At 36.5% G+C, this 17741-nt stretch overlaps 2 protein-coding genes across 4 annotated transcripts in view; one reads left to right on the top strand and one right to left on the bottom strand.

Annotated features, from left to right (window-relative positions):
- The window catches only part of THOC1 (THO complex subunit 1), a 58749-nt gene extending 50489 nt beyond the window's left edge, over positions 1 to 8260 (top strand). The window contains exons 18-21 of the mRNA XM_004389697.2: positions 3777 to 3860; positions 6191 to 6338; positions 7091 to 7166; positions 7859 to 8260. Coding sequence (XP_004389754.1) covers positions 3777 to 3860; positions 6191 to 6338; positions 7091 to 7166; positions 7859 to 8154 — 604 coding nt within the window. The 3' untranslated portion in view covers positions 8155 to 8260. The remainder of the gene's footprint in view (positions 1 to 3776; positions 3861 to 6190; positions 6339 to 7090; positions 7167 to 7858) is intronic.
- Positions 8261 to 10083: 1823 nt separating this feature from the next.
- Positions 10084 to 17741, bottom strand: part of USP14 (ubiquitin specific peptidase 14) — a 45131-nt gene continuing 37473 nt past the window's right edge. For 2 of the 3 annotated variants that reach the window (XM_004389694.2, XM_004389693.2), the window contains exons 13-16: positions 17302 to 17430; positions 12580 to 12640; positions 12122 to 12229; positions 10084 to 11461 (exon numbers count right to left, since the gene is read on the bottom strand). In XM_004389694.2, coding sequence (XP_004389751.1) covers positions 11310 to 11461; positions 12122 to 12229; positions 12580 to 12640; positions 17302 to 17430 — 450 coding nt within the window. In that variant the 3' untranslated portion in view covers positions 10084 to 11309. The remainder of the gene's footprint in view (positions 11462 to 12121; positions 12230 to 12579; positions 12641 to 17301; positions 17431 to 17741) is intronic. The other variant, XM_023724697.1, reaches the window with a different exon arrangement.

Genomic DNA, 17741 nt, shown 5'->3' with positions numbered 1-17741 from the left:
CTACCACAAGGACTGCCCTGACAGGGAACACAACATAGAGTCCCTGACAGAGCAGGATAAAAGTGGGTGTCTTAGTCATCTACTGCTACTCTAACAGAAATACCACTAGTGGATGGCTTTAACAAAGAGAAGTTTATTCTCTCACAGTCCAGTAGGCTATAGGTCCAAAATTCAGGGCGTCAGCTCCAAGGGAACGCTTTCTGTGTCAGCTCTGGAGGAAAGTCTGTGTCATCAGTCTTTCTTTGGTCTGGGAGCTTCTCTGCGCAGGAACCTCAGGTCCAAAGGACACGCTCTACTCCCAGCACTGCTTTCTTGGTGGTATGAGGTTACCATGTGTCTCTGCTCGCTTCTCTCTTTTATATCTCAAAAGAGATTGGATTAAAACACTGTCTATAATCTTGTAGACGTCATCAGTATAACTTCATCAAGAGTTTACAACACATAAGGAGATCACATCAGATTACACAGTCATACAATACTGGGAATCATGACCCAGTCAAGCCAACAGACATTTTTCGGGGACACAATTCAATCCATGACAGTTTGGTACAGAAGTCAAGTTCTAGTAAAAAGACCAGACTTAATGGTCTGACTGAGACTAGAGGGACCCCAAAAGACATGGCCCCTGGACTCTCTGTTAGCCCACAACTAAAACCATTCCTGAGGCCGACTCTTCAGACAAAGATTAGACTGGACTATGGCACATAAAATGATACTTGTGAAGAGTGTGCTTCTTAGCTCAAGTAGACACATGAGATTAAATGAGTAGCTCTCGTCTGGAGGCAAGATGAGAAGGCATAGAAGGTCAGGAGCTGGTTGAATGGACACGGGAAATCCAAGGTGAAAAGGAGGAGTGTGCTGTCACAGTATAGGGAGAGCAAGTAGGGTCTCAAAACAATGTATGTGTAAATTTTTGAATGAGAGACTAACTTGAATTGTAAACTTTCACTTAAAGCACAACACTAAAAAGAAATATATAGGAGTTCTAAATTTTATTTCCTAAAAATAAACAGTCTCAAAAAATTGACAGGATTAGAATGAAAAATTGACCAATCTATGATCTGGTAGAATTTTGATACATCTTTCTCAGTATTTAATAAACTGAGTAGACAAAACTTTTTAAGATTTGAACAAGCTTGATCTAACAGAGACCACAATTCATTAAGTTATACATCAATAGCAAAAACTTACAAAAGTACTTTTAAAAATTTAAAACACATATTTCTAAATAACTCTTGGATCAAGGAAGAAATCATAATAGAAATTAGAAAACAGAACTAATTGAAAATGAAAATACTACATGTTCAAACATTTGGATGTAACTCAATAGAACACAGAAGGAAATTGACAACATTAAGTGTTTATATTCTTAAAAAGAATAAAATCTAAAAACAAGAGGCCAGCACTCAAAGTTAGAAGAAGAACAGAGTAAACTGAAAACAGTTGAAATAAGATTAGAGATCAATAAAATAGAAAACAAATAAGAGAGAATCAGTAAGACTGTTTTGTTTTTTGGAAGGGGGGGTTGTTGCTTTTTGTGTTTCTAAGACTAGAAAAACTTCTGGCAAAACTGATTTGGAAAAAAAATAAAATTAGATTCCACCAATCAAAATGAGAAAAAGTCAGCTCAGTAAAATAATGGACAAAGGAAGAGAGAATTTCAGAAGTAGTAACCTTCGTAAACCTGTGAAAAGATGCTCAACCTCATTACCATGAGAAGTGCAGATAAAAACCACAGCAGGATTCATTTTCATACCGAAGAGATTCAATAATTTAAAAATATCAAGATTTTGTAAAAATTGTGGATAAAAATAATTTACCAGTGCTGCTGGTGGGAGTCTAAGTTGGTAGAGCCACTTTTGAAAACAATTTGACAACATCTGAAAATTAAAGGCATGCATAGCGTAAGACCTAGCAATTCCCCTGTGAGTTATATGGATCCAAAACAATGTTTTTAAAACTTCAGGTTGAGAATCATTGGTGGTTTGTGAAGTCAAGTTAATGGCTTCAACAGCATTTTTTTTTTTCCCATGAAATGGAAAATGTACTTTGTGAAACGTTTGTTTCATTTATGTATATGATACACATCCCTGCATATATGTGTGTATGTGTACTGGGTTACAATATAAAATGAATTTCTTACTGTGAGCAGTAGTGGAAGTGTGAAAGCCACAATGCCTAAGAAACTAGCCCCTCTTCCCAAGGAGGTAGGTACAAGGTTTGTTTACACTGTAATAGCAAAAAGTAGAACAACAATTTAAATTCTCATCATCAGGAGAGTGGATAACTTGCAGCATGTTCATAAAATGGAATACTGTATGACAGCATTAGAAAACAAATGGATGAGAACTGTATCAACATAGGCATAGCTCAGAAAAATTAAGTTGCAAGCAGGATTCTATGAATAGAAAATTTGAAAAGATTTAAAACAATGTTATATGTTTAAGTTTTTACAAAAAAGATGGGCGGGGAGGTGGGCCTAAGTACCAAATTCTGGATAGTGGCTACCTCTGGGGACAGAGAGAGGAGAACTAGATTAGGGAGAGTGACACACAGCTCTCATTGTATTTGTGGTGTTTATGTTTTAATATCAGAAGCAAATATGGCAAAAGCCTGGCATATGGGTACATCTGTGTTCATTACATTATACATTAGCCCTGATTGCTTGAATATATAACTTTCAAGCTAGTAAATGGTTCCAAAACGTTTGTGGGTGGCAGTCAGATCTGGCTGGGGCTTGGTTGTGAGCCTTCAGTTTTGTCTGGTGAGACATGTAGAAGGGAAGATGGTGGGAAGCCATAGGAAACCTCACAGGCCCCCATCAGGGAGCATGTTCCTGAATGAAATACAGCATGTCATAAGATTTGATGCTTCATGCTTCTCTAGAGAGCCTGTTTGTGTGGTTTTAGGCAAAAGATGTCTTATCTGATCCTTGGATTTTATTTGCCTGATTCTGTATCAGAATTTTATTTCTAAAAACAAATTTAGGAAAAATGCAGTTAAGAACCAACCATGCAGTCATGGTTAACAATCTAAAATAAGAGCTAAAAGTTAGAAATTCTTGAAATCTCATTATGGTCTGTTTATTAAAATCCATGAGTGTGGACATGATGTGAAAATGTCATGTTTGCTGGTGAAATTCAATGTGTTAAACCACTAGCTGCCCTCTGAGCAGCAGCATATTCACACATCATAGCGTATAATGTATATTTTACTAAAAAAATAAACCAAACCCAGTGCCATCGAGTCAGTTCTGACTCATAGCAACCCTGTAGGACACAGTAGAACTGCCCCATAGTTTCCAGGGAGCGCCTGGTGGATTCGAACTGCTGACCTTTTGGTTAGCAGCCGTAATAACAACCGCTACACCACCAAGGTTTCCGTATATTATATAGTACATATTAAATAGTATATAATATTGTATAATATCAGACTAGAAATAAAGGCCTGGTGATCTACTTCCGGAACTCAACCAGTGAAAACCCTATGGATCACAACGGTCCAGTTGCATCCGACTGAAGGAGTGGTGCAGAACCAGGCAGCATTTTGCTCTGTTGTGCATGGGGTCTCCATGCGTCAGGGACCAACTCAATGACAGCTAGCAACCACACCCTTTGAGAGTTTGGAGTCATTTACTGCCTTAAAAATCTGAGTTCCTATGTAATCTCACTGTAACTAAAGTATCGGTGACATTAAAATCTTTTATTGCCACCATTTTGTAAGTATTTATTTTGAAGAATACATGCGACCTTCACTATTTGTCCTCTAATGCCCAGGGAATACATGCCAACTTTGGAGGAGTTTTTTGAAGAAGCCATTGAACAGGCAGATCCTGAAAACATGGTTGAAAATGAATATAAGTAAGTAATGTTTCTCATGAGCTGATGTGATATTTTCTCCAATATTTTTTTAGGAATTGTGTGTATACTAGAAGGCTTATTAATGGAGACATTGTTAGAATAATGCTTTTTTTAGGTGAGTTGATGTACCAAGTTCACATTACTGTATACTGATTTCAAGGACACAAGGTCCATCAACTTACAAACATGACTTAGTATCACCCTTGTTTAAAAAAATAAGAAAACCCTCCCATGACCCCATCCATATCTCTCTCCCACTACCACCTCTTTGCTGTGCTCCCCATCGGAGTTTTTTTATAATTACTGCCTGCCTTTCCTCATCTCCCTTTCTCTCCTTACCCCATCCACCTGGACTGTTTTCCCCATCACTCTGCTGCAGTAGCTCTTAGCAAGGTCACTGAAAACCTCTTTTGACCTCTCAGCAGACTTGCCACTTGACCTCTCCTCCTTGGATGAGGTTTTCTTCTGTTGACATCCATGAACCTACACTCTCCTACTGCCCATGCCATCTCAGTCTCCATTGCTGGCTCCTCGTCCTTTGCTTACTTTATATCTATGTCCTCTCTGCCCCCTAACTAGTCTCTCCTGTGATTAGTTACAGTCCCATTTTAACTAGTCTAACTGTGGTCAGTTCTCCATTCAGCAGCCAGTGATCTTTAAGATAAATTCACAAGTCAGATCATATAATTCTCCACTTAAACTCTTCTGGTGACTGCCTGTTGAGATTAGAATGAAATGCACGTTCCTTATCATGGCCTAAAGACTCCTAGATCTGGCTCTGGCTTCCTCTCCAGCCACATCTCCTCTTCTCTCTGCTTTAACCTCACTGGCCACCTTTCTGTTCATCACCACCTCAGGACCTTTGTGCTTGCTCTTCCCCTTGCTCAGAAGACCTTTCCCTGAGATCTTCCTGTGGCTCCTCTCACTTCAGATCTTTGTGCAGAGCAGCTTTATCCTAGAAGCCCCTCCCTGGTACATTCCTGCTTGCTTGCTTGCTTGCTTTCATAACACTTACCACTAGCTGAGGTTCTCATTTCTCATCCTGTTAATGGAGTTGTCTCACACTTGTGTTCAACAGTGATGATGCTTGCTAGATGCACATTTAGTGTCGGGTACTAAGCACCTGCGTCTTGCCTGTGAAGTGAAAACTGCTCTTCTTTCCATTTACACTTAAGACTGAGGCACAGAGGTTGAACAATTTGCTGACAATCTCACAGCTAGTAAATGGCAGAGGCAGGAAAATCAGTCTGGCTCAGAGGCTGTGGTCTTAGCTACAACACTATGCTTCCTGAGTGTTAAGGATGCCCATAAGCTATGTCCATGCACAACTTCTGATGCTTAGCTCAGTATGTGCTAATTGAATGAGTTTTGATTTATCATTGTTACATAAGACTAGGTGGATTTGACCTTAAAGTGATAGTTCAAATTTGAATGGTATGGATCTGTGGAGAATAATAAATTGTATATGTATGATTTGATAGGGAATTTTGAAAATGCTTAGAAGATTCAGTGTTTTAAACAAACATGTCAGAGAGGAAGACTGTTTAGGCGCAGTCTTACAGCGTGGCATTAACTTTTGTCAGCACGGTCTTGGGGGAGCAGGGAGAAGGATCAAATGATTTGCCAAGCAGGGAGAACGATCAAATGATTTCCCAAGTCATAAATGTAATATATTCGTGCTTTGGATTCTTCAGCTTTGCCTGTTTTTGGAGCAGCACCTTTAGAATTTCTCTGAGACTTCTGTTTCTCACTGCACCGCCTGTCATTGCTGTGCTTCGTTAGGAGACAGTTCATGGATTCTGTTCTTGACATCACTGGTGGCTTTTGGGTAGCCCCTTTTTAGTATTTGAACCATTTTATATTTAGAGGTTGGTACTGAAGTATAGGTGTTACACAGATAGAAATTAACATGATCAAAAACATTTGAGTTTATAAAAATACTCTGAAACTCATACGCAGGTGCCGTTGCTAATACGGCTGTCAACTCGCTGAACATCATGTGTCTGCTCCAGTTTCCGTTCCAGTTAACTAGATGGAAGAGCCCTGTTCTACACGTGTACCTTCTAGCCAGTACTGGACACACTCATTGACCTTTAAAATTTAAATAAAACGTAAAAATTTTAAGTGTTTTTCCTGCATATGAGTCTACCTCTTGGGCCTCTGCTAGCTTCTTTATTGTTTGGTTTCTATTATTTATAAATGAGCTACATACTGAGTAGTTCTTTAAGAATAGGATCAAAATTAAAGAATGATACTTTCAGTGACTTACCTTAGAGTACTGAATTTCAAGCGGCAGAACTGTACTAACCAGAAGGTAACATTTCTTACAGGGTTGTGAACAATTCTAATTATGGCTGGAGAGCCCTGAGACTGTTAGCACGGAGAAGCCCTCATTTCTTCCAGCCAACCAACCAGCAGTTTAAAAGTTTGCCAGAATATCTTGAAAACATGGTAATAAAGCTAGCCAAGGAATTACCAGTAAGTTAATATAGATCAATTTTTTCATGTCCTTTAGTTGATATTTGTCATCTTTAAAACTGTCATCATCATTTGAGCAAAGAGCTGAATTTACAGTTTAGAATAGTGATCCCTAAATCCCCATATTTTAGAATGAGGAAAAAAATGCATTTGGGTATACACTTACAGGGAGTACATAAAGAAAGAAGTAACTTTAACAATTTTATATGCAGCATGGAATTTCACTCGGTCCGCAATACTTTGGATAAACTGTTGTCCATCTGTAAGCTCAGACATGAATTTTTCTTGTCTTCCAGTTTATATTGTCTTTTATCAGAGAGGGGGAAACTTGGCCCATCTCTCTACAATCTGTTCTCCAAGGAAAGGTATTAGGAGAACTAATAACTAGACTGTGTGCTGAAGATCCAGTAAAATTACTCAAAAAAATGTTAAGGACACTGTTGCTCCCCCAGTCTTCCCTAGACAGTTGTTACTGTACACGAGGTGTTTGTAGACCATCTTATTACTGCCTGCCTTCTTCCCAGGTTGGGAGCAGGAGGAAGTCTTTCCAGCCCTTAGCTCTTCCCCAATGGCACTCCTCCTCCTGCTTGACCATCCCCATTTGTGAGCCTTACGTGACAGTCATATTTAACACCCTCGGAGTAAGGCTGTGGGCCCTGTACCGTGAATTTCCCAACCACTATATCTAAACAAAAAAATGCCCACTTACTTATTTTGAAAGTTGGCGTTCTCGCATTCTTTCTCATTCCTAGCCTCCTTCTGAAGAAATAAAAACAGGTGAGGATGAAGATGAGGAAGATAATGATGCTTTACTGAAGGAAAATGAAAGTAAGAATTGAATTTTCTTGCCTAGTTTACAAAATTAGAAGATTGGGGTTCTTTATTGAGATACGTTATTTAATCTACTTCTCAACTTTTACCATCTCTGTTTCTGACCTATTTTTAATAAGGTATTAAAAACATTGCTTGAAAATAGCTTAGAAATACTATACTTTTATGCAATAAAACTAGAAAACAATGATTATTTTAAAAGGGAAGGAAGGTACTTGCATTTGAAGGTGAACCATACCTCTGTTGATTACTGGGGGCAGGGGGGACTGTAGGGAGAGTAGCTGGTTTCAGGGGAGAAAAAGCCTTTTATAATAGGGGTAATGGCCTTAACTTTGATTATTGATCTCCTAATGATCATGATTTATAAGTGTGGTATTCAACCCATGGAGAATAAAAGCTTACTAAAGGTGTTAAGCATTCGGCCGCTAACCAAAGGTCCATGACCAGCCACTCTGTGGGGCAGAGACGTGGCAGTCTGCTTCCTCAAAGATTACAGCCTTAGAAAACCCATGGGGCAGTTCTACTCTGTCCTGTAGGGTTGCTGAGTTGGAATTGATTCAAAAGCAGCAAGATTTTGGTAAAGGTGATTCATCTCTTCCAGAGGCCCCGTATCTTTCCAGTTCTGTTGTATATTTTGAGTTGCACATGTCATTGTATTTTGCATATAATTTACATTCCCTGATTTATAGGTCCTGATGTTCGGCGAGACAAACCTGTAACAGGGGAACAAATAGAGGTATTTGCCAACAAGCTGGGTGAACAATGGAAGGTTCTGGCTCCCTACTTGGAAATGAAAGACTCTGAAATAAGGCAGATTGAAGGTGACAGTGAAGACATGAAGATGAGAGCTAAGCAGCTGCTAGTTGCCTGGCAAGATCAAGAGGGAATACATGCAACGCCTGAGAATCTAATCAATGCGTTGAATAAGTCTGGATTAAGTGATCTTGCAGAAAGTCTAACTAATGACAATGAGACAAATAGTTAGCTTATTTCTTTGTTTTTTTTATTAAAACTGCGATAAGATTTTGTTACCAAGCAGCATTTGATAAGAGGTCCACTGGTTTTGGTAAACAATAAACATTTTTATAACAGTTGTTGTACAGTTGGCTGGTGCTCCAAGAACAACAGAACACACATTGGCTCTTGATGACTGGCCCAGGGTTTGGCGGAAGGAAGGGTTGAGAAAATGGCCAAACTTAAGTGACTTCAAGGTCACAAAATACATTTTTGTACAGCAAATTAAATCTCAATAAGCAGTATTTAGGGGAATGTTGTTTCCTAAGATATATACTGTGCCAAATTAGTTTGTGTGCTATTAAGTAAGTAAGTAAGTTTTAAGACTTCTGAAACTTTATGACTGCTCTATTCTCACTTATTTTATGCTTTTAAGCAGAGGATCAGCAAACACTGGTCTGCTCACCACCTGTTTTTATACTTTTATTGGCATGCAGCCATGCTCATTCACTTAAGTAAGTATTGTCTGCCTGCTTTCACACTACAATAGCACAGTTAGTAATAGTTGCAACAGAGACCATATGGCCTGCAACACCTTACTTAGTATGTAGTCCTTTACAGAAAATGTTTGCAACCCCCAACTTCAAAAGAAAGAACTGCGGTGAAGTCTAAAACCTAGTTTTTTTAGCCTTACAAAAATTATTTAAGCTCCCAAGTCTTTCTTTAAAATAGGGATGCTTACCTCAGAGACTGGTATGAAGTTCCAATGAGACATGTGAAAGCACCCTATAAACAGCAAAGCACTATGCAGTAATGGCTAAAGACAGTACCCTCCGCTTTCCCATTCCCACCTAAGCCTTACCCTTTAGGGCTCTAGATTAGGCCATCTTTCTTTGTTTAGAACCCTGAAGAGGGGCTACTGACTGCATGTTACACACTAAAGGCTCGTGCTTGGGCTTAACTACACTAGCTGGTGAAGCAGTGATAGCACAGCTCCACTACCAAAACAGCCCCAGTGTTAGTGGCACAGCATATAAGGCACATTACATTCAGCAGTCAAGATCTTTTCTCACCTATTCTCCCTTCTCAAAGACCTTGCATGCAAGGCCAAATTCTAAAATAGCCTTACTAGTTGAAAACAACACTGATTTAAGTCCAATTTCTACTTTAAAAATATCTTTGGAATAATGCTTTTTGGATCAAGTAAAATAAATCAAGCTTTTTATAATGATGACCGTTAAGGAATGACAATTTTAAAAGTCTTAAGAAGTCCACACAAGGCATATGTACTCTGCTGTAAACCTACCTCACCTCATCAAGCAGCTATAGCACCCTACAAACCAGAAAAACTGAAATCTAATTGCTAAATTCATGTCCTCAAAATTGTTTGAACCAAATGAGAAAGTGAATTTAAGAAGTTGCAAAGTTAAAGGCATCATACAAAACAGTCATTACAGTTCTTATGGTCTCATACCGTCCCCCTTCTATTCCGCGCTCCTCTCCCAAAGTAAAAGGAGTACTGACTGCCAGTAGTAAAAGTTTAGTTGAAGACGCTATTCCCAAATAAGTCTCCTGAAAGGCTTATTTCATCCGCTAGTGTTTGCTCAGATTATATAACACTGCTCAAACTTGAGAGGAAAATGGCCATTACTCTTTAGGAATCAAACAGTTATTGGTGTTATGCTCTACAGGGCATTAAAAGAACATAAGCAAATATAGGAGATTTCATGATAATTCCCAAAATTTTACTATAACATTAAGAAAATTACAATATTCATTCTATTGTTTCCCAGCAATCAATCAAGGCTCTTGAAGATGAGCAACTGACTAATTAGAATGTATTAAAATGTAAGAAACCTACCATATTGAAATACCTGGTACTCTTGGTATTTCCTACTATCACTTTGAAATCACTGATTTGAGATTAAATTTTGAGATGGAATTAAGAGTTTGGGGTTTAACAACTGAGCCAAGGAACAAATATGACTGATAATAACATCACTGCATTCAGCATCCAAAGAGCTCCATTACTCTTACAACTTGGTATTTCTTTTTAAACAGAATATATTACAAGCAGGCAAAAAAGATGACCAAAACTAAAAAAACCAAACCCACTGCCGTCGAGTCAATTCCGACTCATACTGACCCTACAGGATAGAGTAGAACTGCCCCATACGGTTTCCAAGGAGCGCCTGGTGGATTCAAACTGCCGGCCTTTTGGTTAGCAGCTGTAGCTCTTAACCACTACGCCACCAGGGTTTCCAAGAAGATGACAAACATGTTTAACTGGATGCTTAACAGCAGGGTAAAACTAACCATCTGCAGAAACTGGATAGTATTAAACATATCTGAAACTCTTAAGTCAGGCTTCAACACTCAATAGACAAAAGACTTGAGGTCAAAGCTGTTATTCCCTCTATTTTTTTTTTTTTATTAAAGATCCTCATTTTCTAAAAATAAGCAACCAGAGCTTGTCAACATTGTTTCAAGGTTGATTACTACAAAACCATCGCAAAGTTAAATGTACAGACCATAGTACATCAGAGAGAGACACAATAACAAATGTATAATCAAATGTACTATTATTGATCACAATTTATTTTAAAGTCATGAAAAGCCAGCAACAGAACAGACTGAGTCGCCAGTTGGGCTGGACAAATACTTGATTGTACCCATGTTTCCATGGGATGTGGACAGCAGCACTGAGTTACACAATGAGAGAACACTTTTCCTTTCTGCCTTCCTGGCAAAATTTTTGTTAGATAAGGCAAAGGATGGGCAGCTACCAAATGGTGATTTGAACCATGCAAGAACAACAACAAATAATAGAGTTATAGGTGTGCAATAAACATCTGATAGCTCAATCTTGGGCTGCGAAAGGCAGGGAGAAGGTTGAAAGGCATTTCACCTTAGAATTTTTTAAAATTATGCAAGAAATAAGCTTTTTTAAAAATGTCTTCCTGCTACCTTATACATGGCAGCACAGTCCAAAGATATTTTCTCTTTTCTGTAATTTTTTACATTGATACACAGAGTGGTTTGCAAATCTTCTTCCACCGTCTCTTGTTCCACATGAGGGGAAACACATAAAACCACCTAATTATCTTCCTCTAAAGCTCTGGATTACAGAAATGATCAATGAGTAACATTTATTTCACACCTAAGCATAAATAGCTAAAATGAAGATTACTGTTCAGTTTCCTCTTCCATTATTTCAACTCTGCGAGGCCCATAGAGTAGAACATAAGCTATATGCCAGTCTCCACCACCAGAAAGCCGCAAGATATCTTCTGGTGTAACGATGCTGACTTTATCATCATCAAATTTAATCCATTCATCTAAATAGCAAGAGAGGGGAGAAAATAAAATTATACAGGATTTGTTCAGAAGACCATTGCAAAAAGTTACTGAGCAATTTTATGCATAGTAGTATTCCATCTGCTATACCAGTAATTGTCTAAATGTGGCCTGGGGACCCCGAGAGTGGGTCCCCAAGACCATTTCAGGCATTCTATGAAGTTAAAAATATTTTCATAATACTAAAGCATTATTTGTCTTTTCTACCCTCATTCTCCAGACTGTACTTGAGGATTTTCCAAAGGCTATGTGATGTGTTTATGATGCAACAGATTGCATGCAGGAGCAGATATGAGAATCCAACTATCTTCTATTCAGTCAGACACGAACAAAAATTTATAAAAATGTAGTGATAATTTTTTTAAACAGTTATTTTCATTTAAAAAGTTTTCATATGAATATATAGTGACGTTTATAATGGTCTTTTTTAATGAAAAATATTCTTAAAATTTTTCAGTTAAATTTCTAATATAATAAATATTAACAGATGTAATCCCCATAAACAAAAGCTCTTTAGGTCTTCAATAATTAAAAATGTATAAAGGGGTTCTGACATTAAAAACTTTGTAAACCACCATGCTATATAATTTATAATAAACTGTAAAATTGTTAACAGTTGAAAACAATAATACAATCTTTACCTTGTTTCCTTTTCACCCATGATACATAATGACCCGAAGAACTAGACCTTCCCTGATGAGTTAGCACTGCTTGTAAGTCATAGTATCCACAGTTATTGGAACCAATATCTAAAGAAACATGTGACTCCATTAATAATAAAAAATGTAGAAACGTGCTTTCTCAAACTAGAATAACTCTGAAGTTCAGACTAGAGAAGTATTACTCTATTATTAGGATCCACTAAGAAACTACTGTCCAGCCAAAGGTAAAGCTTCATTTGAGAAGTTTTTAGAAGTATGTGATCACTCAAAAAGGGTGAATTTTTCCGTATGTCATATTGAGATATTTTATCTCAATAAACCTGACTTTAAAAAAAGAAGTATGGTATATGAGTAAAGAGATGTGGCAAGACAATAATTTTACTGTTAATAAAAAAAAAAACACCACAAAACTCAACTGAAATGAAAATTTCACTTACCATCAGCAAAAGAAAAGGGTTCATACTTAACTTCCTTCTGAGGACTAGTTTTTTTGTCACTCTGAGGGAAAAAAGTAATTTTAAATCATGATTGTGAACATAAATTTTTATTCTCAGTGAATATTAAATTCCATAAATACTGTCCACAGTACAATGACTAAGGAAAAACAAAGACAAAATATAATCTACCTTATAAATTCCTAAAATGATATAACTACAGTTCATACAACTGTAAACCTTTTTGTGTGTGTATATATAGATATATGTAACATACAATAACAGACTCTGAGTATTATGACCAACTTTACAGCACTAAATCTAGAAAATAATTGTGAACACAGCAGTACAGTTAACAATGCTCTAGAGTAATAAAGGAAAATCAGACTCTATAATTTTACTAAAATACTATGAAACTACATACGTCGAAAAAAAACCTGTCTCAAAAACACAAGATAAGTCTAATTAATGCAATTTATATGGCCACCTGCCATTTCAGCCCAGAATGAACTGAAATATTTATTCAGCAAATACTTACCTACTTTAAAAGATTTACTACTTTAGACAGGGATCTTTTAGTGGGAACTCCTTGCCTCAGCCCATTTCAGTTGTGCCAACAAGATAACTAACTTATCTAGGGATATGGGCACAAAGTTTTTAAAAACTACAAAGGTAATGACACCACCACCAATTCAAAGATAGCTGAGGGGCAAGAAGTCAAAGGATCATAAAACAACAAATGGCAATTAGGTCCACCATTTCTTTTTATTTATTTATTTGTAAAGAGAGAGTCTCTGGGTGGTGCAAATGGTTAGGCACTCAACTACTAGCTGAAAGGTTGGCGGTTCAAACCTACCCCCACAGCACCTCAGAAGACAGGACTACAATCTGCTTCCGAAAGGTCACAGCCTTGAAAACTCTATGAAGCAGTTCACTCTGCATAAATGGAGTTACTATGAGTTGAAATCGACTTGATGACAACTGACAATAAATACATATATTTAATTTAATACCCAGAACAACCACTGAAAAGGCCATACAAAGAGATACATTCAAAAATTCAAAAACACAGATGAATCAAAATGGAAATATGTTCTATTTGTTCAAGTAACAAAATGTTCAAGTAACCCGCAGGAAGACAAAAAAGAAATGAAAAACAGAACAAACAGAAAGCAAAAAATAAAAGTTGCAGACTTAAGCCCTAACATTATCAATAATTACATTAAACATAAATGTTCTAATACACCAATTAAAAAGAGGGTGGCAGAATAGATTAAAAAACTTCACCCAACTATATGCTGCCTGTAAGATACTCTTCAAATGTAACAATATAAACAAATTGAAAAGAATGCAAAAAGATATATCATGCAAAGATTAATAAAAAGAAAGCAACAGTAGCTATATTAATATCAGATAAAATAGACTTCAGAGCAAAGAAAACTGCGAGGGACAGAGAAGGACATTTCATAATGATAAAAGGGCGCATTCACCAAAAAGACATAGCAATCCTAAATGTCTATGCACCAAACAACAGAGATACAAAATAAAAAAATGGGAAGCAAAAACTAGTAAAACTGAAAGACAAAACAGACAAATCCACAATCATACTTGGAGACTTCACTATGCCTCTGTCAACAACTGATAAAACAATTAGAAAAAAACAGTAATGAAAAATTGAACCAACCGAAGCTAATCAATATTTATAAAACATTCTACCCAACAACAGCTGAATACACGTTACTTTCAAGTGTCCATGGAACATATACCAAGACACAACACATCCTAAGCCATAAAACAAACCAACAATTAATTGAAATCACAGAATGTGTGCTCTCACCACAATGGAATCAAACTAGAATCAGTAACAAAAAGATAACAGAAAATATCCAAACACTTGGAAACTAAACAACACATTTCTAAATAATCCATGGTCAAAGAGAAAGTCTTAGGAAAATTAAAAAATGCATTAAACTGAATGAAAATGAAAACACAACATATAAAAATTTGTGGGACACAATGAAAGCACTGCTGAGATAGAAATCTATAGCACTAAATACATATATTAGAAAAGAAGAAAGGTCTCAATAATGTAAGCTCCCACCTCAACACCCTAGGAAAAAAAGAAAATCAAAATAAAACCCAAGCAAGCAAAAGAAAGGAAGTAACAATAAGAACAGAAATCAAATTAAAGCCAGAAAAACAACTGAGAAAATCAATGAAAAAAAGACCCAGTTCTTTGGAAAAGATTAAATCTCTAGCAAGACTGACAAAGAAAAAAAGAGAGAAGACACAAACTACCAATATCAGGTTAAACAGGTGATATCACTACAGGTCCTGCAGGATAGTAAATGAACACCAGGAATAACTCTACACACATAAATTTAACAAGCTAGATGAAATGGATCACTTCCTCGAAAACACAAACTACTAGAAAAACTAAGCCAATATGAAATAGATAATCTGAATAGCTCTGTAACTATGTGGTCACCATGAGTTGAAATCAACTCACTGGCAACTGGTTCCCTTTTTTTTTTTTTCAATAACTATTAAGGAAACTGAATTTCTAATTTAAAAACTCCCCCAAAAAGAAATATCTAGGCCCAGATGGTTTACAGACAAAACTATCAAACATTTAAAAAAGAATTAACATCAGTTATACACAATCTCTTTAAAAAACTGAAGAGGAGAGAAAGAAACTATGAGAGCTAACAAGTTCAGGAAAGTGCAGGATACAAGATCAAAATGCAAAAACCAGCTATATTTCTATACACTAGCAATGAACGATCTGAAAAGTAAATTAAGAAAAATTCCATTTACAAAAGCATCAAAAAATATAAAATACCCAGGAATAAATTTAACCAAAGTAGTGTAAGAACTGCTTGCTGAAAACTACAAAACCACTGCTGAAAGAAATTAAACAGCAAAATAAATAGATATCTCAAGTTCATGAATTAGAAAACTTAATATTAAGATGGCAATATTCCCCCAAACGCTCTATAGATTCAATGAAATCCCTATCAAAATTCCAACTTTTTTTTTCCCAGAAATGGACAAGCTGACACTAAGATTCAAACAGAAATGCAGAAGTCTCAGAAAAGTCAAAACAATCTTGAAAAAGAACAACAAAGCTGGAGGGCTCACATTTCATGATTTCAAAACTTTCTGCAAAGCTACAGTAATCAAGACAGTGTGGTACTGACATTAAGGATAGACATATAAGCCAATGGAATAAAACTGAGAGCCCAGAAACATACATCTACAGTCAAGTGATTTTCAACAAACGTGACAAATGGGGAAAGAATAGTCTTTTCAAGAAAAAAACAGTACTGGGATAACTGGATATCTACACACAAAAGAATAAATTTACCTCACACCATGTATAAAAAGTAACAGAGAATGGATCAAAGACCTATATGTAAAAGTTAAACTGTAAAACTCTTTAAAGAAAAAAAAAAAAAACATACACATAAATCTTCTTGGCCTTAGACTAGACACTGATTTCTCATATGACACCAAAAGTACAAACAACTAAAAAAAAAAAAAAGATAAATTGGATTTCCTCACAATTAAAAACTTTTCTTCTGTAAAAGACTCTGCTAGGCTAAGAGGATAAAGAGACAAACTACAGGAAGAAATATTTGAAAACCACATACTTTAGTGAAGGACTAAAACCAAACCAAAACCATTGCCGTCCAGTCAATTCTGACTCACAGTGACCCTATAGGACAGAGAAGAACTGCCCCATAGGGTTTCCAAAGAGTGCGTAGTGGATTCAGACTGCCAACTTTTTGCTTAGCAGCTATAACTCTTAACTACTGTGCCACCAGGGCTCCAACAAAGGACTAGTATCTAGAATATAAAAAACTCTCAAAACTCAAGAGTAAAAATAAAGAAACAGAAAATAGGCAAAATACATAAAGAGATATCTCTCAGGCAAAATACATAGAGACATTTCTCTGAAGACAGGCAGATGCCAAACAAGTACATAAAATGTTCAACAGCATTACCCATTGTTGTTGTGACTGGCTGGTTGCCCTGGAGTCATTTCCAGCTCGTAACAACCCTATGTGAGCAGAGTAGAACTGCTCCATAGGGTTTTCAAGACTGTGACCTTTCAGAAGCAGATTGTCAAGCCTGTCTTCCATGGCACCTCTGGGTAGATTCCAACCAACCCTTTGCTCCACCCAGGGACTCCTCACTAGCATTAGGGAAATGCAAATTAAAACTACAATGAACCCAAAAGAATGGTTGCAAACTTCTCAGAATGGCTAAAATGAAAAATAGTGAGAACAGCAAATGCTGGGAAGGATGCAGAGAAAGTAAGCCATACAGTATGAATGAGAATGTAAAACAGTACAATTAATCTGGAAAACAATTTTGAAGTTTCTTAAAAGCTAAATATGCAACCAGCATGCAACCTAGTCATAGCACTCTTGGACATTTAACAAGAGAAATGAAAACTTATGTCCATAGTAAACCCTGTACATGAATGTTTATTGTAGTTTTATTCATAATAGACTCATTTACCATAACTAGAGTTCTTGTTTCTTATGCTAAAATATACCTAAAATGTTAAAGGTCAGCACCAATATATATAGGATGTGTATATATGCAAACTGAAATATATGTTCATCCATTTTTACTTACTGATTAACAATACAAAGTAGTTGTTGAGAACTGAGAGGAGATTAAAATATTATTAGAAAGTTGTCAGTAAGAACCTACTATCTTTGGTTGCTGATTCACTTTTTTATCTTCTAGATCCTTGAATTTTGACCGAAAAGAGACCATTTTCTCTTGAAGTTCTGGTGTACATAGTTCATACACATCCAACATAAGAGGAAATTTAACATCCTATATATAAACAAAAAGAAAAAAAAATGTGTAAAAATACTTATCAGGATAGTCAAGCAAGTTATTTAAAATGTCTATCATAGTTTTAAACTAATGCTTTCACAATGCAAATAAAGTTGAAAATAAAATCCTTGAAAATCGCTCAGAAATCTTTGCAGGTGAAAAACTTTTAGTGCTTATTTTCAAGAGTGAATCTGAGTAACATGTTTAGTGCCTCCGCTCTACCTCCTAGTTCACTGCATAAGTGCCTGAGATCTTAAAAGCTTGCAAGCAGCCATCCAAGGCACAACAATCGGTCTCCATTTGCCTGG

Source organism: Trichechus manatus, unplaced genomic scaffold (genome assembly GCF_000243295.1).
Source record: "Trichechus manatus latirostris isolate Lorelei unplaced genomic scaffold, TriManLat1.0 scaffold00256, whole genome shotgun sequence".
Lineage (NCBI taxonomy): Eukaryota > Metazoa > Chordata > Mammalia > Sirenia > Trichechidae > Trichechus > Trichechus manatus.
This window is presented reverse-complemented; position numbering and strand designations above follow the sequence as displayed.